The 20715-nt window shown below is 35.3% G+C and overlaps 2 protein-coding genes across 2 annotated transcripts; both read right to left on the minus strand.

The window, feature by feature from the left end:
• Positions 1–1233: 1233 nt before the first annotated feature.
• On the minus strand, positions 1234–6992 carry LOC107812931 (uncharacterized). Its single transcript, XM_016638121.2, has 5 exons — positions 6856–6992; positions 5912–6080; positions 3262–4390; positions 1838–2010; positions 1234–1700 (listed from the first exon to the last, which is right to left on the minus strand). The coding sequence occupies exons 2-5, from the start codon at positions 6043–6045 to the stop codon at positions 1589–1591; spliced, it is 1548 nt and encodes a 515-aa protein (XP_016493607.1). The 5' UTR covers positions 6046–6080; positions 6856–6992; the 3' UTR covers positions 1234–1588.
• Positions 6993–8829: 1837 nt separating this feature from the next.
• On the minus strand, positions 8830–18014 carry LOC107812929 (uncharacterized). The gene is made up of 14 exons (XM_016638118.2): positions 17324–18014; positions 15297–15383; positions 14535–14638; positions 14373–14423; positions 13357–13528; positions 12924–13244; positions 12218–12421; positions 11617–12123; positions 11223–11432; positions 10812–11000; positions 10491–10663; positions 9913–10065; positions 9718–9799; positions 8830–9613 (listed from the first exon to the last, which is right to left on the minus strand). Exons 1-14 carry the CDS (start codon positions 17837–17839, stop codon positions 9224–9226), a joined length of 3159 nt encoding a protein of 1052 aa, XP_016493604.1. The 5' UTR covers positions 17840–18014; the 3' UTR covers positions 8830–9223.
• Positions 18015–20715: the final 2701 nt, after the last annotated feature.

The following is a 20715-nucleotide window of genomic DNA, read 5'->3' on the forward strand; positions in this document are numbered from 1 at the left end:
TGATTGTGGGCATTTTATCTCCTTGGTAACAGTAAACTAAGCTCTATAGGTTGGGCTATCAAGAAAATATCAATAATATTCTAATGTTAACTTGTTTAACTACCACTTTAATTAATTCCTTGTTATCAAAGTTTTCTTAAGAATCCAATCTTTTTAATTAGCCTTCTCTCTTTAAAATATTTTGGCTATCAGCACAAGAAACCAGAAAAAAGACACTAGAGTTCAACACAATGATCTTAAAAATATTATTTAAGGTTATTGTTTTTGGCTGTCATGTCGCCAAAAGAGACCAAGTATAAAAGTGAAGCGGTTAGTACTTCTCCATCCTAAACCAGAGGTTTAGGTTCAAGCTGATGAAGTCGCTTCTAGTACGTAGCACTTTACCCCCAACGTGGGACGTCTCGTCACGAATCCAGATTATTTGGACTCTAAAGTAAATACCGGACATCGAATAAAAAGAAAGTATAAAGGAGGATTTGACCATCTTAATCTTTTTCCCATCAATATGTTAACTGATTTTGGGATCATTTCTTTTATGGTTTCATTTGCTATACTTTTCCAGTTATTAAGCAAGCATTTAACATGTGGGACACTGTTATAATTCATCAAAAAGATATAGGAGTAGTGTGTCCAGCTATTTTTATTTTATGTAGCATGGGCTGTGTACTTTGCTATAATGAACAAGTAATTTTCATTATGTTCTTCACCTGTTATGTCTCATTGCACATGGTAGTGACCTGTTGGTTGTACAGTAAAATCATCATAATAGTACTGAAATATTCTAACTAGAACAAATTAAACTTTGCAAATATTCACTATTGCTGCAAGTTTGAAGAAGTGAGTCTTGAATTCCGAATCTGAAAATTGAGTTTAAATCAAGTCGGTGTTATTGGAAAAGCTCGAAAACATTAGCAGGGATGAAAACTAACAAAGTGGCTATATAAACTACTCTCAGTTTCGGACAAGCATGTTCGAAGGAGAGCCTTGACGCAACTGGTAAAGTTATTGTCATGTCACCAGGAGGTCATGGGTTCGAGCAGTGTAAACAACCTCTTACAAAAGCGCAAGGTTAGGCTGCATACAATAGACCCTTGTGGACGGTCCGACCCTTCCCTGAACCCCGCGCATAGCAGGAGCTTAGTGCACCGAGCTGTCCTTTTACGTTTGAAACTTCAGATATTAGATATTCAAAACTTCAGACATACATCATACATGCTTATAGTTGGGGACTGCAAAGCTAAACTACTCTCTTGACATGGACTTAATCTATTTATTTCTGGAATTCAGACTTGACATGTTCATCATTCATGTGATGAATTGATCTAAAAATACTTGCTAAAACTAATCAGGCACATGCCCTGCATCACAACTAGCACAAGTTCCTAATATACAAGATATTATCCTGACCGGCAGAAAACCTTGAGATTTTGGTCTGAGAGATCTTTGTTGTAGAGTATGTTAACTTCTATTTCAGTTCAGAGATTATATAATTCGAGAAAGTCACTCTCCCATGAACCGAAAATCACTGCAGCAACTGCTAGCAGGATCTATAGCCACTCTCAAAGTACTAAAAGAAAAGGTAAAGAAGCTATTCTTCGGTCCAAAATTTCACAAAAGCCGTGATACATGCCTTCAATAATGCCAGGAGTGGATTTGTTTCATGTTCCTTGGATTTTGCTGAAGCGCCTTTCCATGTTTCACTAGAGAAATGAACGAGCAAAAAGTAAATTAGTGGGAATTGTATTGCAGGAATGATGAACTTGTTGACACTAGAACTAGGAAGAAAATAGAATGGAACAGCGTTTAGCTCGTCCAAGAGCTTTCTTAAGGTACTCACAGATGAATCCTGTCTAGTGGAGGACTGCCTACTTTCTGCTGGCTGCTATCATGTTGAACGCTGGCTTTACCTTTAGCCTCAATCAACTCGTCAGCAGCCGATTTCTTAGAAGTGCCATTGTTACTACTGCTGTAAAAAGTCTCATTAAGCATAGGACTAGACGCCTTGACAGTCTGCAAAAGTTTGAAAAAATGGAACATAACATGTTAACAACAAATAGAGAAAAGTTCTACAGTAGGCGATCATGGTCCAGAAGTAGATGAGAGTAACAAACCATTTTGCGTATATCATTAATTGGACCTTTTTCTTAATACAGCAACAAGTTACGCTGGTTAGTTAAAGTTAGCTGCAGAATACAAAATATGACAACCTTAATACCTGAATTTCATCATTATGATCATGGTAGAATAGTAAAAGTCTAATGCTATGCAAGTGTTTATGCAAATCTGTAAATTCTAAACAAACATTTAATTAGACATCATGCATGACAATGAGATGAAATTGTGTATACATGTGTTTCAAAATTAATGCAAAATAGATAAAATCATGCTTTCTTCTCCAAACGTGAACTAGCTTGCTTCTAGAAAATTCGCTCAGCCACTGAAGGAAAATATTCTTTTATCAAAATCAAAGAAACCATAAAAAGTTGGAACATCTCAACCTTCTAAACCTTATTAAAATCATAAAAGTCGAGGCCGTAATAGCATGAAGTGACTAAGTGAACTTGGGAAAAGGTAAAACTACCCATCTAAAGATAATATTTGCTTTTGAATCTACTAGCATACTATACCGCAGCGTTGTCTGATTCCATTATCCGCATTCAAACCAACATATAGTTGTTAGGCATCTATCCCATTCACTACCAAGAAACAATGTAAGCCCAGGATCTCAAACCAACCCCACCCCCGACCAAAAGAGAAAGGAAACACAACAATAATATTACTTAATAGTTACCCTACCTAGAGCAATAAGGGGTTAGATACACTCCACTTTGTTGGAATAGCCTTAATTAAGAACCTCTATAGCACATTCGCGAAATCACATGCCCTACCCTTACTTCTTCCATAAAAACTTCAAATTTCCTTCTTTTTTTCCCAATTAAAACTTAATACTAGCCATTACAATACTAACAACGATAGATGCCAAAGAAGAAATATACACATCCCTCATCATTAGGGCATGTCCGACGAGATGAATTTGCAGACTTCAGGTTGTGGTTGAAGTCATGAACTCTATTTCCCATATATTTGTCATGTGTACACCCCAAACCAATGATGAGTGCTTTAAGAGTTTAAGACAAGCACCAGTGGAAATAAACCTTCAAACCGAGAGATTAATTTTTATAAATAAGAAAGCAAATGCAGGAACTTTGACACTCTACCTACATCAGCATTGTTAAAGTTTACCGCTTAACAAAAGCTTACCCCATTTACTGTTGATGACGCCTTAACTATAACATCCGTGGCAACGGCTGGTCTTTCTTCGGAGGCACTTGAAATTTCCAATGATGCATCCCTAGCTTTCAGCTCTGCTTTCTCGTCCGACAGTTTACTGGCCTTTTCTGATGTTGGATCAGCTGTCATGACGTCAACTGGCTCACTTATCAATTGAGCATCTTTTTCTGAAGAGGTTATTATGTCCTGTTCAATTTCTGTTTCTGTGGACGTTTTTTCCACATTGGTTGTTTCATTTAATCCTGAATCCAAGTCATCTAGTTTCTTAGAAATGGGCCGCAGGGGAAACTGCTCCACTAGTAGTTCTGTTGTTTCAAGAGGTTTAGATTTTGATGCTTCCAGTTCATTCGTTCCACTTTCAACATACAAACTCTCTCTTACCACTGACTCTGTAAATATTGGTTCTTCATATGTTTCATCCTTTTTAACTGTAGGATGGCACGCATCGACCTCACTGCTAAGACTCTCATTCACAGGGTCAGAGATGATCTCAAAAGAATCTAAAACTTGTGATTTGGTATTTTGATGATTGACAGAGAGGTTGTCGAGTAAGTCAGCTTTACCAGAAGTTTCATTTTCTTCGGTTGTCTCATAATCACCAACCATCAGTTCATTGCGCAGCTCCTGGTCAAATCCATTGATCCCACTAGAGTATGAAAACTCATCCTTGTTTATTTGAGGATCAGATTGAGAATCAAATATGTGCGATTCATCAGATTGTTCAATTCTTTCATTGAAGTCACTTGTGCTGGTTTGTGGTCCATCATTTGCAACCTTCGCTTCAGCTACATCAAGCTGTGTGTTCATGCCAAAATCAGCTTCACTTTTACCCATGTAATGAATGGGTGCAAAAGTTGACATAACATAGCTCTCCTCGGATAAAGACAAACTTTGTGGTTCAGTTGATATGGATCCTAGTGGATATTGTTCTGCAAACTGGATATCATTTTGCTCTCCGGGAGGCAACTTAGCTGGACCTAGAACTTTATTTTCCTGAATTATCTCACGAACTATTTCTCGTACTGTGTAGAAAGAGCCACCAACTTCCTTGTGCGTCAGATTAAGTGACGGAAAATTCCCATTGTTTGACGTCTGATATCTGCAATCAATAAAGGCAAGTGCAGATAAGATGCCATTCCATCGATCCAACTGCTGTTAAGTAAGATTTGGTGCTCAAAGAAGATTGAAAATTTTACTTCCCTAGCACCTTCTAAAGATGTTCACCTAGTTATCGATGACCCAAATAACAACCTATGAGAAACCGATCATAAACATTTATCCTATTATTAAGTGTTCTGGCACCCTAAAGTGCCCTATCAGGCTCAAAGTTGGTGACATGATTACCTTTTTGTAGTTGATACAATTTGAAATTGGAGATTAACTGTATCCTTTAGCCGTGACTTATTCAAAATGATAATTAAATATTTAGAAAATCTAACACTTTTAGTAGATAGAATTTTTTACTCTTGACTATTCGAGTTTTATTTTCAAAATATGAGCTAATACCCCTTAATTTGAAAATTAAAAAATTTTCATATTAAAAATCAACTGCACCACATAAAATGAGAGGATATTACATTGCAACACTGCTATACAACTTTGAAGTTTGATGCTGAATATGAGAGCAATGAGGGGATGATGCCAACCGATGTTTTAAACATATTGTGAAGCTGAATAGGAGAACTATGACAAATGATTCTACATCCTACTAAACAAATAGGATTTTACATGCCAAGATCCGGACAATTTGTAAGGTTAGAAATAGAAGAGCTTTTGAGTTTTGATGGAAAGGGGTTACCATTCTCCCAAATGTCTAACATCTTGTTGTTTTTCTACATATTTCTAAACACACATAGGATTTCTACATCTATAAAAAAAATTGGAATTCGTGGTAGAAAGCAACATGTTTTTGCAGCCTGTTCTGTACACTTCCCATAAACGAGAAAAGACACTTTTAGTTCAATGGAACCTTATTTACTTGCAAAGAAACAATGGACGGAGCACATGTCTTACATTTCAACTTGTTCCCTTTCTCATCTATAGCTATCTAACATATCAATAAACTTAATTGTTATGTGAAATCAGCAAGCATAGACCAAATTGCTTAACCAGGGTCCAAGTACTTGTCATTGGGTAATGTCTACATTCACCTTAGCATCCAAAGACTTTTTTATCACTATGACCCATCATATGCAGACAACATCAACTAAATATAATGACAAGGGGCAATGTCAACCAGTTGTGAATTTCCATCTCTGCCCACTTGCCAGAAGCCATTGAGGACACCTAGAACTAGGGTCCGCGGAAGTCTTAATCTGTCAAATTCGATAATACTATAACATAATCTCTAGGTCAAAAATCAAATATGTATCGGATACTCTTAAGGAAAATATCATTCAAAAACCTGCTTTTGGACAAGTTCACACACAGATAATAAGAGGTGATTCATTAGCTAGACTAAAGCATCTGAAGAATTTGAAAGAGGAATAGGTTTTGAACTACTAGAACTGTGAAACACAAGTGTCATTCTAAACCCTGAACATATCGGTCCAAATCAACTTGACTTGGCAGAAATTATCGGAATCGCATGGTTTATAGAAGTAATGAAAAGGCCACTTACTTCTTTATAAAAGTTTCCACCATAGACCTCCTCTCCTCTTTCGAACGCCTAATCCTAGTCTTCCGGCCGCCAGAGTCATTGTAAGAAGCAAGTGCAAATGTTTGTCCAACCCAACCACACTTAATTGTCTGCATATTTAACTTTCAGCTACTCATGTAAAGCTGAAATGCTGAACAACAGACAATGTTAAGCCTCGACATCAAATTATGAAACTCCAGAGCTGAATTAACAAATAAGGGAATTTCTTTTTCTTTTTCTTTTAATAAATATTAACAAAATGAGGGAAATAGAAAGAAAAAGAAGAAAAATGGATTCCAACAAATTACATACAGAGGCTACATTACATGTAACATATTACAGAAGCACTTAATTCTAAGGACTATTCAGAAACGCTAAACTTACAAATACTCTTATTCAATTTCAGCTACAAATACTAATTTTTTCAAATCTCAACTAAATCATGTCCAAACGCCTACTAAGTAGAGTTTAAAAGTACAAAAGACAAAAAAATCAAAACTTTCTTTCCATCTGTAAATTCAGGTTTTTCCCCTTCATCTCCAGCAATACATAAGTACAAAAATACTGCCAATAAGAACAGGTAATGAAACCTCAAAATACAATATGAGAAATTGGAAGTGAAAAACAAATAATTTTTTTTTGAGATGGAAGTGAAATTCAAAATTGAACTACCAAGATTATCACAAAATCATTAAGAAGCTAAAACCCCACCAAAAAATCTTTCTGTTATTCTCCTATTCCTGTATCTTTTGAGTTCTAATACTCAGGAAACTAATCAAAATGAGCAAAAAGAAAAAAGAAAAAAGAAGGACTATAACCCCATTTCCACATTCAGATTTTCCACAATTCCATAAAGCTAAAATTGTTTAACTAAGCAGTTTAAAGTTACATCAGCCCAAAAAAAAAGATTGTAGAGCAAAATTTACCTGGGTTTTTTCTAGGAAGGAAGAAAGAATCGAGGGGTTTGAGAGTGATAAACCCTACACAGTGAAGAGGAGTGTGAGACTGCTGTGCTGAGTCCTAACATTCCCATTTTCTATTGGTCCAGCGAGAAGGCGGGTTGATTATTAATTTTGAATTTTTTTATTGAGCTTTTGAAACATGAGGGTGGAAAAAATGAATTAAAAACCATAATTCACTTGAATAATCGAATTTCTAACTTAAACATTCTATCTTCATATTTTTCACGACCTACATAGGGAGTGTTGTAATAGCTTGTTAAGATTAATTTTATTTTAATTTATGTTACACTATTACTATTGGCGAGTCCAACAAGATTATTCCTGACTCATCAACTATTATAACTTATTCTTTTTATATATGCAAATTTTATAGTACAAATTTTGAAATTTTATGTCCGATCACATAAAAAAAAATTAATGATCTCCATACTCCGAAAAGAGTCAGTGTCACGTTAGTACTTTATAAAGATTTCAAAAGCATTATTATGAGTGACATTTTAAATCATGTATAGCAACCTCACCTAGGAGCATTTTTTTTGTTTGGGGGGTTGGGGGGAGGAAGAGGGGGGGGGGGGTTAATTACAGCTTTTATATGCCAAGGAAAAATACGTACAAGTAAAATAAAAATTTATTAACTGAGGGTAAAAGTTCAACTTCCTCAGCTGTCCAGCAATCTTCTTGTTGTAATTCTCTCGACATTGCATATCCTGGAATATTAGCTTGCTAATTACTTCAACACTTCTCAGTTTCTCTTTAAAAGTTCTTTGATTTCTCTCTTGCCACACATAGAAGTATGAGTGGCAATTTGAGCCCAAACCCATCTAACCCGCTCAACTCGCCCAGAAATTAATAAGTTGGGTTACAAACATTTAGCTCATGGGTCAATTTTAGTTGAGCCCAAAATAACCCATTATATTTTATAGTTCATTCTGACCCATTAAGCAGCCCAAATACAACTCATGAAACTCACCCAAAAAGTTTTTCGACTTACACATTTTAAGGAAAAAGACTTTTTTATGCGATATGAGCATGGTTCTAAAATATGGGTCATGTTGGGTTATGACCCATTGTTTAGCGCATCTTGATTCAGCCCATATTAGCCCAAGTACACTTTGGGCTGAGTTGAGCAACGACCCATTTATTGACCTAACCCATCTTGATCCGCCCAAATTCAGCCCAACCCGCCCATTTGTCACCCCTGCTGATAGAACACACTTCCAATCAATATTTTTCTTTAATTCTTAGTTGTTGCCGCCTAATTATTGTTATTGTTGTAATATTAAAGTCCTTGATAAATACTTGCAAAGTTGTACTTTTATGTGTGGGCCATGAGTTTATGTGGAAATTTTATTTTTTTAAATAGGAAATAGAAATTGCCTGAAAATGTGCAATTCAAACATTTTAACTTCCGCTTCGAGCAATATAAATATGCAATTTTACAGGTTATCTTTTATAACTCTCCTCTTCTATCGAAAATTAACAGTTCTTAAAAAGAATATGAATGAAAATCTTCAAGAATCGCTAACCATAAATTTCGGAGACTTTGTTGTATCTTGTAGCTAATTAATACCTTCATCTAACCCATCCGTTTGTCACTTGTAGCTATTCAAATGTTTGAGGCAAATCCAATATCCAAATTCAGCTGATTGATCTTGGTATATGTATACATTTTATAGTTTTTTCATCATATGTATACATAGTTCAAACCTAAAATGTATCTATTCAATTAAACTCGTAAAACCAGCCCTAAAGCCGGCCTCTATTCATGTTCTCATGCTTACTCAGATTTTGACTGTCTAGATTGAATTCTAAATATATTTATTCCAGCCACTCAGAGGTACGAACAAATTTTAAAAAACAAAAACCAAACACTGCTGTGGCAGAACTGTCTCTCCAACTCATAAGCGCAGAAGACTCAGAGAACCATCCAGAGCATAGTAATACGAATTTGCATTTTGCTTTACTGCATAAGAATGTATATACACTGTCGAAAGAATACAATTTCTGTGGATGCTCTGCGCGTTTCAAATATTGCAGAAATGAAATCTCCACTAGAGAATGTGCCTCTTGGAATCAGAGACTTGTAACAAGCCGCATACGATATTCGTTACAAAAGCTTGCAAAACTGCTTGCGAGCCACACATAATGTACTCGCTCTCCCTCCATATGAATATATGCAGTTAGGTCAGTCTAGTATGTCAGTGTCCTTATGTTGATGCAGTTAGGTCGTTCTCTTTCATCCACAAGCCCAGAGCAAAAATGAGCTTGATTGCCGTGTTAGGAGCCAAGTGGTTCACAAATGGTGTCAAAAAGCTCTTCTAGCCAAGATGTGTTATCCTCCCAGTGTCTTTTGTTTATATCCGTGTTTCATTCTTTCGAGTAGTTTCTCTCTTGTCTTTCTTTTCTTGTCCATTTTTTGCCTGTATCTCTCTTCTCTCTCCCTTTCATATATCCCCTGCCAATATACCTCTCCCGTTAAAGGCCACAACCACGTTTCATATGGATGGACATTGTCATCAGCAGCTTCTGCCAAGTCTTCATCCATACTCTTCAACAATGTTATGTTGAAATACTTTGCCCACATATATCCTTTTCGCTGCTCAATGGGGTGCTGCTCTTCCAGCACGCCTGAGTGAGGATTAATGTAAACCATCTGCCGTGCACTGTGATAGGCCCAGACATTCACCAACAGTTCCAAAACCCGACAGTAACAGTGCTGCTTCTGTTGGTCGGAAACAATCAAACATAAGAAGTCATCCTTCTAACCTGCATTACTTTGTACCAAATGTAAATTTATACCAATGCAACTTATGTCTATAGGCTTACCTCAAATGTCGAGATTGCCAATATACAATGAGTCCTATTGTTTGAATTCACGTGCAAACCATCCAGAGCATCGACAAACATCCTGGAATTCAAACCATTTCAGTTCAAATATACAATTCATATTTCGAACTCGAATATGCAAATTTATGCAAGTAATGCGAGACCCACTGTTTATATGTTTGTTGCCTAGATTACCTGGAAAACATAATGAACTCCAGAAACGAAGAGGTTGGCATAACCCAGCTATGTAGTTCTGACCATCTCCCACCATCTTCTGGCATTGGTGGGAGAGCTTCTATATGTGACAGTAAGCCATACATTCTACGAAATGTGTCTTGGAAAGCAGTTCTGAAAGAATGTTAAAGGATGAGAGTTAGCTGAGACAACTTTGAAAGGCCAATCTCCATTAAAAGAAAAAGGACACCCGTCCCTCTGCACATAAGGTGAAGATATTTTTATTCAGAAGTGCAGGGTGCAAAATTTCCAGTTTCCCATTTAACTCTCTTCTTTTAACATAGTACATTCTAGGACATGAACTTCTGAAATCTCCAATTTCCAGCTTTTTGGACCTCAGAACATGAAATCTATTATAGTATTTTATATTAGATGAAACTAAATAAATGGATCATTCATCCAAATTTCTGTAACAGAGATCAAGATTGTTCAAAGTACAAGAAATCTATCCACCAACAAGGGAAGGAGAAAGTGCTAGCAGAAATGAGTAATGTTGAAATAAATCAGTCTGTTCAAACCCACTGTACACCACGTAATACCTGCAGTTGCCTCCATTCAAAATATCGCACATTGACCAGAAAGTAAGGGCATCATTGTTTCCTGTAAACCCACCATCCACATCCAAATGTGCCCAATAGTATATTACATCACCTTTAGCCTTTGCCTGTATTGTTTCTTCTAGGGCCAGCTCAGCATTTTTAGATAATGAAACCTGAAACATTAGTACAGAAGCCAATATGAAACTTGTTAACAAGAAAAGAGTACATAGAAGATTGTATGTGAATATGACAACGCCAAGTTTAACATTACAACAAGAACAAGTTCACACAGCAAAGATTCATCAAGAACTAATAACATACTTTTCTCCCAGTAGCTCGCCATGACTGAAATCCAATCCAGGGTCGCTTATGAATATTATCTAAATGGTTTGCAATTGAAAACATGCCACCCATCTCACAGAGGATATTCCGGTAGTAGGTCTCATTCAAAAGGGTAAGCCGGCCAACTGCATCAACATCATCTGACCTCGATCTCCGTGCTTTAGTTGACTAAGAGAATATGACATAGTTAGAACCAAAGAAACTAGAGATGTAACATAATGAAGTAAATAAAAGCTAAGGGAATGTACTTGATCGGCATTAGCCGATATGAATAACATATATCATTGTATTCTTAAAAACTTCATTTAATTTTTCTGTACAAAGAGACCAATAAAAAAGAAAGGAAACCGTAAGAAACTGAAACACAGAGAATAAGCAACAGGAACTCACTAGGCTCAATCCACGGTACAAAGAGCCATGATGCAAAAATGGCCATGCTCCAGCTCCATTATAAACCTCATAAATGCATACTGGTTGCCCAGTCCTTTCCAGCTCTCCTTCATCCCTCTCATTAGTTTCAAAACGAAGCTTTTCAGCTTTTCGAGCATTACGATATATTTCATCCCACTCACCAATGTCCTTTTCCATTCTTTCCTCAATCTACATATTGACAAAACATGCTCAACAGATGTTGCATCAAAGGGAATTCAAGAAAAATAAAAACATAGACAAGTAAAGATCGCCTTTTCTATTTTTTTTGCTTTTCCTTTTCTTTTTTTTTTTGGTTATGGTAGTGTGGAACGGACCAGGGAAGACTACTTGTCAGTAGAAAGTATAATCATACCTCCTCCATCTCCAGTCTATTTACTTCCTCAGAACGCTCCATTTCATTCAAGATGTCCCAATCCAACTCACTTGGAAAGTCCTCTAAAGCCTCTGAATTATCTCCAGAGACATTCATCAAAGGAACAAAACCTGTCATGTCTACTTCAAGGTCATAAACAACACTGGAATTTATTGGATCCATATCCTTTACTTGAAGATCTTCTATGTCATTACTCTTCTCTACATCCTTTTGAAAATAACCCCACTCCCATGAGCCCTGCTTAAGCTGAGAAGTGTCTCCTGGAAGTATGACATCAGATGGGAAATTTATGACATTCTCCAGCAGCTTTGCGTACCCTGCAATGCATTCAACTGCAAGCATGTTCTTGGAAAGCAACCTCCCAGAGGATGCAATAGTGTGAGCGAATCTCGTGAGTTTTCCATTAGATATAAGTACTGAGAAATCTTGCACCAATGCATTGGACTTGTGTTTAGAGAAGATGATTCCATGAACTTCATCAACAACCTGGATACAGAAAGTTCTTCAGGAAAAGACAAAATAAGTAGCAAAGTATTAATCGACTTACAAAGGTTGTCAATAATAAGATTAATCTACTTACATATTTCTTAATGACAGGGTGGTCCGGTGCAACGATTGGTATCCCAAATGACATAGCTCGTATCAGGATCGGAGGAAATTCTTGTTCGTATTGAGAGGAAGAATAGAGGACAATGTCAGCAATCAGTATAATACCATTAACGTCACCCTTCATGTCATGGTGTGAAAGAGATCCCTCACGAAGTCCCAGACGAGTAGCAATATCCTACAAATTTTGAGACATATAGTTGTTTTTATTTTATGGCATAAGATAATAGTCAGTAAACCACACATTACTGCTACCACAAATGTTGTGAAGTGAAGCATCACTCAATGTCACTAGAACTTTCATCTCAACCAAACAGATAACACAGTAAAGAACTTGCAAGAAATGAAGACATCGAAAAATGGAAATGGTATCTTATAGATGAAAAGAAGGATGAAAATTTCAGGTAGGCACCTAAAAGAACAAAGCACTTTAAAGTGTACACTCAAGAGAAAATGATTTAGAATTTCCTCAGCTAAAAGAGTTTCAGTTGTTATGCTAACGTATACCTACGAAGCTTTATCCTTTTTACAGTTCAAACAACAAAACGTTTTTAACATCGAAATAAAACAATAGTGAAGCAGAGAAAGGAAAAGGTAAGCCATCAATTACAAGGATAGAATAAAGAGTGAAACAGGATGCAGAAATTAAGAATTACTAACACAGCATTCAAGACTTTTACCTGCAATGCCTCATTATACCCATCACTGGAATTTCCTGACACGAAAACGAACTTCAGTCTCTCTTCAACATCGCTACTTCCAGCAAATTTGAGTAGCAAAGGTTCTATATCATGAATAGACAAAGCATAATCCCAAGACAGCTCATTGTAGAGAATGGAACTTCCAGCCACCAAGACCAAGAGATCATCTTTGTCAAAACCATATTCCTCCCTTAACTGAGATTTTGAATGTCTCCTATTATAACTGTCAGCTGCCCAACTGTCTTTTGGTGATGCGGGGATCACAAAGAAGTTTCCAGAGTCGAGCACACTATATAACATCTAGAACAGGAGAAATGTGATGGTTGAGTACATGAAAAGCTTGATGAGCATTAAGAATTCTGAAAAGAAAAAAGAAATCAGAACAAAAAACAGAGAAGAATATTGTATATACCGGCAAAGAGTAATCTGGAAATACAATAACATCAGCCCTGCGAAAAGCATCTTTCCAATGAGAAATAAGACGCTCCCAGCCCATGTTTTCATAGAGACGAAGGCGACTTGCTAGAGTGTCTTGTTGAATTATCCATACAAGGGGGACAGAGCAAAAAGGCTCCTGCATAAGGCTGCATAAATATAGAACTCACAAACCATAATATCTCAAACAAAATATAGAGAATGCAAAGAATTTTTTAAGTTCAAGATCAAGATTCATATTTGCTATGTGGTCTCCCTGTATTGCCTAGACATACCCATGTCAGGCAGGAGTGACATGGATATGGTACTTTGTATGCATCATTTAGAGTACATCAAGAATGTAGCGTTAAAAATTGGACATAATAGTGCTGACATCGTCTGATAATAATGTAAAGTCCGTTTGACTATTAGGATTGATTTATTCTAACATCTTATAGAAGCGTTCTTCCTTCAAATGTTATTGTGACACTAGGTTCAAGAATATTTTCTTTTAGGTTGTACAAGTCAGCATATGCACTAGTAATGCTTAAAACTCTTGCAAGAGAACAAACTTCAGAATAGAGGACAAGGATACTGTAAAGAGCACTCATTGCTCGTACATGTCACATTAAAATGGCTAAAATTTCCGCAATAACATCAGATTCAGAAGTGAATATCATGTGAGCACTATTTACCTATAACAAACTGAATTGTGGGTTTGACCTTCTATTTTCAAAAAGATTCCTTTTATTTTGCAGATAAACTCTGAGTGGAAGTTATCCAGAAGAAAGCAAGCCTTCAAATTTCCAAGCTCCAAGTCCAACTCTAGGTAATTCCAATTGTGAATTTCTGACCATTTTTAGTTTTAATAATTGGACATATCAGCTCGCTTTTTTGAGAAGTTGGACATATCAAGTCACCTAAAATAACTGCTTCCCAATTGAAATATGCATGATTAGCTAATAATCTGCTAGAGTAATAGAAAGTAAGTTTCATCTAACAGGCTAGCCATACCTTGATATAGCATTTTTATCTTCAAGTGAATCGGCAATAACACCATCAAAACTGCACAAATGAAAATGTAGGAACTAATATATACCAGGCTAATTAAGAGTTGCGATAGAAAGTTACAGAAATGGACTGTCACGAGGATCCAAGATGGCAAAGCATGCTTACATTGACCAGTCAATGTGATCATATCTTTCAGCGGTTAAAATTGATATTTGCCCTCCTATTTCTTCCCATATGGACCTCGCAATGCCATCCTCCACAGCATATATCTGCAAAGAAGAGTTTTAAGTGGGATATATGCTTGCACATAATCATTATGCACCACTATCAAACAAGGTGCGTCACAACTTAGATCTGGACACCATATTTCGCGCCTATCTTAGCTTAATCCCAAGTTTTAACATAGAACAAATGTCTTATAGACATATTAAAATGTCCATAATTAGATATGTGATGCGATTTTCATTTAGAAGATACAGATGGGAGAAAGAAAAGTAACCTTAAAAAATAAGAATGACTATAACTCAAATTAGAAACTGTAAAGTAAATGGGGAGAACAAATGATAGTATGGTTCCATTTAAAACCTAATTCCACAAATATGCCAGATCAGTCCCCTCCCAGCTCCAAGAGAAGAACCTACTTCTATTTCCCCAAACTTTAAGTGTATTAATCTCAATGGGGCACACGTTAACCCAGTTCTCAGCTCAATTACTTCACATCCAAATTTTCACTCAATCGTAAATAAAAGTTGGTCATATATGAATCTCAAATAAAATTTTCAGGTAAAAACAATCTTTTTAGCTGAAATACCATCTGAAATATAGAATAGTTGCAATGTAGATGCTTAAAGTTTTTATCTCTATAGATAGTACATATATATAGGATACAGCAAACAGATATTATAATTTAAAGTTTCCAGAAATTACCTTAATCATATACCGTAGTCCCCGTAAGTTCTTCACCACAGTAGACAGCATCAATGACAGTGGGTCCTTCTTCATGTTTCCTAAGACCTTACACAATCAAATTGAAGCATGGTTAAATTTGTGAAAGCTACAGAGACCAATGGCAAAGTGCATCTCAATATAGGAAGCAATACGGAGGATAATATAATATAATATGAAGGAAACCAAATAAAAAATGGAGACTTGATTCTCAACCATTTTATTTTTGAGAAGAGATTCTCAACCCAGTCTTATCTCTATGCATTTTAAAATTAGCAACTGGAAATGCATAATCCATGTAAAAAAAATTCACTCACATCTGCTAAGATTGAATAACTGCAGAAACCAGGTAAACATCACAGGTCGTGAATATTGAGCAAGAGGGGATCTAATATATTCTTAAACATGTCAAAATGTTCTTCTCATATTTTATTTCACTCATCTTCCTCGATATATAAAAAGTGATCGGATATCCCCCAAATTCAAGCAAACATTAAAATTACAGTTCCAGGCTAGTAAAGAGATGGTGCCACTAGCACAATTCACGTGACGGTATGAATTTCTTAAGTTTGAATCATCTGCCATCATCTCCAGATCTCTAAATCTCTAGTACAAACTGCAGTTCCATGCATCTAGATCTTACAGGTTCAATCAAAAAGAAAAAAGAAATACAATCTACAAGTAATGCTAATTGACAATTAAATCATTGATTTGATGTGCATGACACCAATTTTATTTTTTATATTTTTGGGTTTTCCATCCATTGCATTTGTGCGACTAGAGGTTACAAGTCAGAGGAATAACTCCAAATGCATTGTTTGTAAGTAAACATGAATGTGATAGCACTCATACTTACTTACCAAAATAAAGCATTCCGTATTCATGAACCAAACTGATCTGTAAAACATATTTTAAATTGAAATTTTAAACACGTATCATCCAATTGCTCTCACATTGACGTGAAAAAACATATCTATAAAATGTCAGGTTCATATAAATTTATCCAAGCTCTATCATTCAGTTACTCCCCTTAGTTACTCTCTTTTGGAAATACAATGAGCAGCGGAAGTTCTTTTTTTTATGACAGTGATGTCGGGACCAGCTTGCGCTCACCTCTACTATTCCATGTTACGTGCTGCCTCCCACCAGCACAGGTACCGAGCAACTCTGCCTAACTAAAGCTTAGGCAAATGGGAAGAAATCACCCGGCGAATTTTTGCCTCTACTGGAATTTGAACCTGAGACCTCATAGTTCTCCTCCCACTTTATTGACCACTAGACCACACTCTTAACGCTAGCTTAGTAATCACTGACTAAGGTGGTTGCATTACCATATGTTTATGTAAGCGCTTAGCCTATACTAAAAAATAAGTTTCAGTCTCTTGCTATGTTGTTGTAATCTTTATACTATTAGATAGATTGACATCAGAGTTCTCGCACCTAGTAGCCCTTATATAGCAATAGCAAACAGCCAAATTATAGCCTATCAACAGGCTAGTCAATATCAGTAGGGGCCTCTTTCCTAACGGAGTCAGCCCAAACATGGACAATGATAGGGATACCAAAGATCTACGACGAGAGAGAGAGAGAGAGAAAGAGAGAGAGAGGGGTGGGCTTGGGGACAGACCGCATCATAGCTATTCTATTCCTTCTGTACTACAGTTCAGTGGAGAAATTAGAAGAGAACAATTTCAATCCGTGCTCTAACAGAGTGTGCATGAGCAGCAGGAGTTCTTCCGAGACATAAAAATGTTGTATCAAAGAAGAGAACTCTAATTCTATCCAACAATTGAGCATGATCATGTAAGTATCAACTTCTGCATTGACTTCTTAAATCTTCAATTGGAATTTTACCACAAATTAGTTATCTGGTTAAATTTTAACTTGCTTTCTTCCACATCTTTAAGTGATCGCTGTAGCTTCCTGAGTTCTTCTACAGTAATTCTGAAATAACTAATAAGCAATTCTCATACTTAAACATAAACACAAGGCAATATAGAGTTTCTTACTAGCGCAATCCGAGGAGGCCGAACACCAATTCTAGGCTGATTCCTGAGCAAGTCTAAGCCATTACGAAGCTGAAAGCTCCGCTGTTGAACAAACTCCAATGAACTCCCCAACTTCAAATCATCCCTAACGGACCACCGCCAACGAGCTCTCTCATTCCCTTGCTTTAACACCGACATGATTGAACTCTGTAACACCATAGACGCCAACGCAAACACAAAAATAACCAAAAATATGCACAAATATAACCACGATCTCTCTCTAAAACAATAAAAAAACAGCTTCCTAGTGTAAGATCGGTTATAGTGATGGTGATGGTGATGATGAGATCGTGCCGCTGTTTTCCACTGCCGATCCGGCGATAACGTCGGCGACGGCAGCGGAGGCGATGGTTTATGTGAATTTCTCTTGAAGCGAAAACGGTCACGGATCGAGTGAAATCCACCGCCGGAGTTGATGGCATTGTCATCGTTATTATTATCGTCGCCGGAGCTCGCCGAGCTACGGCCCATTGTCATTGTTAATTAATCGACGAGTATTTGATTCAGTGAGTTGTATTTGGAATTTGGCATTGAAAAGAGTGTGTGATTTGAATCGGATAAATGGCGAAGTGTGAAATGTTAGAATTCTGTTTTTCGTTTTGCTTACACAGCTTCTTCACTCGTTTTTCTGTATCTGACTGTGATTTGCTCAGAAAATGACAAAAAAGTCTCCTTTGTTAAAAGTGAGAATTTTAACTATTTAAAAAGATTTATGGAATTTTATATTTGGAGATTAAACTTTTGTATTTTTAGTTTATTTCTGTTTCTGGTGCAATTTTTTTTTTTTTTTTTTACTTTTTCAATCCATTAGTTGTCGTGGTTACTAGATATATCTGGTCCAAAATAGTTGCCATTTAGAAAATAAGGTATAATTTACTATTTTTTCCATCTTGCCTTAGCATTATTGAATAATTAAAGATATAAATAATTATAATTAAAAAGTCTTTCTTATTTACTATTAATTATTTTTTAAGTAATGTATAAGAGAAAGACACGACAATTAAAGTGGATCAAAGGGAGCAAGTGTAATTGATTAATTTCTGCTATTTTTTGTTTATTTTTCTATGTTTAGTGTAGCTTTTTTAGAATTTTATTTATTAAATATTTTATAGGGGTTATTTTTTTCTGATTTTCTTCTTTTGTTTGAATTGAACAAACAACGTGATGAGATGATCTGTGGGCTCTACGCGCTTTGCCGGCGGGCAATTATGGTCAGATTATTAGATGGGTAACTGAAAAGTTATAGAATTACCATTTACTGAATAGATGTAGTAAATGAGGAAAAAGAAAGAATAAAGATGTTTAAATAAATACCTATAAAGAGAAAATGATCATTAAACTTTTCTTGTACATATGTAAATTAGGAGTAATTATTGCGACTCATAATGTTAAATTGCTAACTTTAATACAATTATTGGGTTCCAATTGAAGTTAATTTTTTTGTGTTATTTTAGTCAACAATTTAATAGCGATGGACCTCTCATTTTAGTTATTTCCACATCATGAAAATAGTTTGTTAAAAACGTGAATACCATTCACGTTCTGTTTTTTGTCACATTTAATGTGAAAAAGAAAGCACTTTTGCCATTAATAATTGAAAGAAAACACCATGAAAATTATAGGAATTTTTACATTCTTATGCCATATAGTAAACTATATTACCCTCTATGCTTAATTTTTAATATAATTACCTTTTATATACTTAATTACTATTTATGTACCATTTTAGAATTTTAATGGTATTAATTAGTCTCCTAATTTTACTCAACCGTATATTCTCACTCCCTCAAATTTCTCTCTCCAAATCCCACCACCTCACTCACGTATCAAACCACACCCACGATTTCCTCTTTTAAAACTAGCGAAAATCTGTAACGCCTCCACCATTGACAACCATTAAAAAGTTTTGAAGCTTTGAATTCGAATTTGGGTTTTCAAAAAATATTTGTTTGTTTGGATTGGATGTTGTTGCAAAGAATTGAGAATTTTCTTTACGTCTCTCTCTATCTCTCAATCCCAAATTTTAGTAATATAAAACAAAGGAAAAGAGAGCAGCAATTCCACCATTGACAACCATTAAAAAGCTTTGAAGCTTTGAATTCGAATTTGGGTTTTCAAAAATCATTATTTGTTTGGATTGAGTGTTGTTGAAAATGATTGGGAATATGATTTGGAGTTTATATCTCAATTTTGAGGGGTTTTGGTGAAGTTAAACTTGGTTTTGGCTGAATTTCAGATTGAAACTCGAAGAAGAAGAAGAAGAACACATGACATACATTATATTGTAGAAATTATAGAAAAATTGTAGACTGTTGTTTATTTATTTTTCTTTTATTCATTTAACTATTGTATGAAAGTTGAACAACATTATATAAAAATTATATTTAAGCGGTATAATATATAATTAGTTGTATGAAATTTATTTTTACTATGTATAATTAATTGTATGAAATTTGCTTGTCTTGGTATACTTGTCCTACTTCAATAAAAACTTGGTGTACTATCTGTTATTATTATACTTTCATATTCCTCTATAACGGGAGATGTTGGCATATCAAGTAACTTTAATGTTCCAGACGTACTTGCATGAAAATAAAGATAAATTCAGTTATGAACAATTTGTAGAAATTTTGTAGAAATATTAAAATTCTGTATTTCATATTAATTTTTCAAATGATATGTAGTTTTATTGTAGGATAAATGTAGAAATTTTGTAGATATTGTGAAAATCCATATATATATATATATATATATATATATATATATTTACTCTGACATGTAGTTTATTTTATAGATAAAATGTAGATAAAGTGTAGGACATTGATATACAACCAGAATTTGATAGAAAATGGAACAACACAAACCTGCAACTGTGTTCTCATTGGTGATACTCAATTCCATATTGAAATCGCGAACAGTTATACATAACAGATACGATTCTAAGTTTTTGTTTTCCTTTTTCGTCTCCATATATACACAACTACAATATAATACCACTTAAATACAATTTTTATACAATGTTGTTCAACTTTCATACAATAGTTAAATGAATAAAAGAAAAATAAATAAACAACAGTCTACAATTTTTTTACAATTTCTGCAATATAATGTATGTCATGTCTTCTTCTTCTTCTTCTTCTTATTATTATTCGAGTTTCAATATGAAATTAAGCCAAAACCAAGTCTAATCTTCACCAAAACCTCTCAAAATTGAGATATAAACTCCAAATCATATTCCCAATTATTTTAAACAACACCCAATCCAAACAAATAATAATTTTTGAAAACCCAAATTCGAATTCAAAGCTTCAAAACTTTTTAATGGATGTCAATAGTGGAATTGCTGCTCTCTT

Source organism: Nicotiana tabacum, chromosome 11 (assembly GCF_000715075.1).
Source record: "Nicotiana tabacum cultivar K326 chromosome 11, ASM71507v2, whole genome shotgun sequence".
In the NCBI taxonomy this organism is placed as follows: Eukaryota; Viridiplantae; Streptophyta; class Magnoliopsida; order Solanales; family Solanaceae; genus Nicotiana; species Nicotiana tabacum.

Coding starts and splice junctions, on each gene's coding strand:
- LOC107812931 (XM_016638121.2), bottom strand. CDS start 6,045: ATGCAGACAATTAAGTGTGGTTGGGTTGGACAAACATTTGCACTTGCT. Junction 4,391..5,911: donor GTGGAAACTTTTATAAAGAA/GTAAGTGGCCTT, acceptor TATTGATTGCAG/ATATCAGACGTCAAACAATG. Junction 1,701..1,837: donor CCACTAGACAGGATTCATCT/GTGAGTACCTTA, acceptor TCATTTCTCTAG/TGAAACATGGAAAGGCGCTT.
- LOC107812929 (XM_016638118.2), bottom strand. CDS start 17,839: ATGACAATGGGCCGTAGCTCGGCGAGCTCCGGCGACGATAATAATAAC. Junction 11,001..11,222: donor TGTACCGTGGATTGAGCCTA/GTGAGTTCCTGT, acceptor ATATTCTCTTAG/TCAACTAAAGCACGGAGATC. Junction 10,664..10,811: donor GGCGAGCTACTGGGAGAAAA/GTATGTTATTAG, acceptor CTAATGTTTCAG/GTTTCATTATCTAAAAATGC.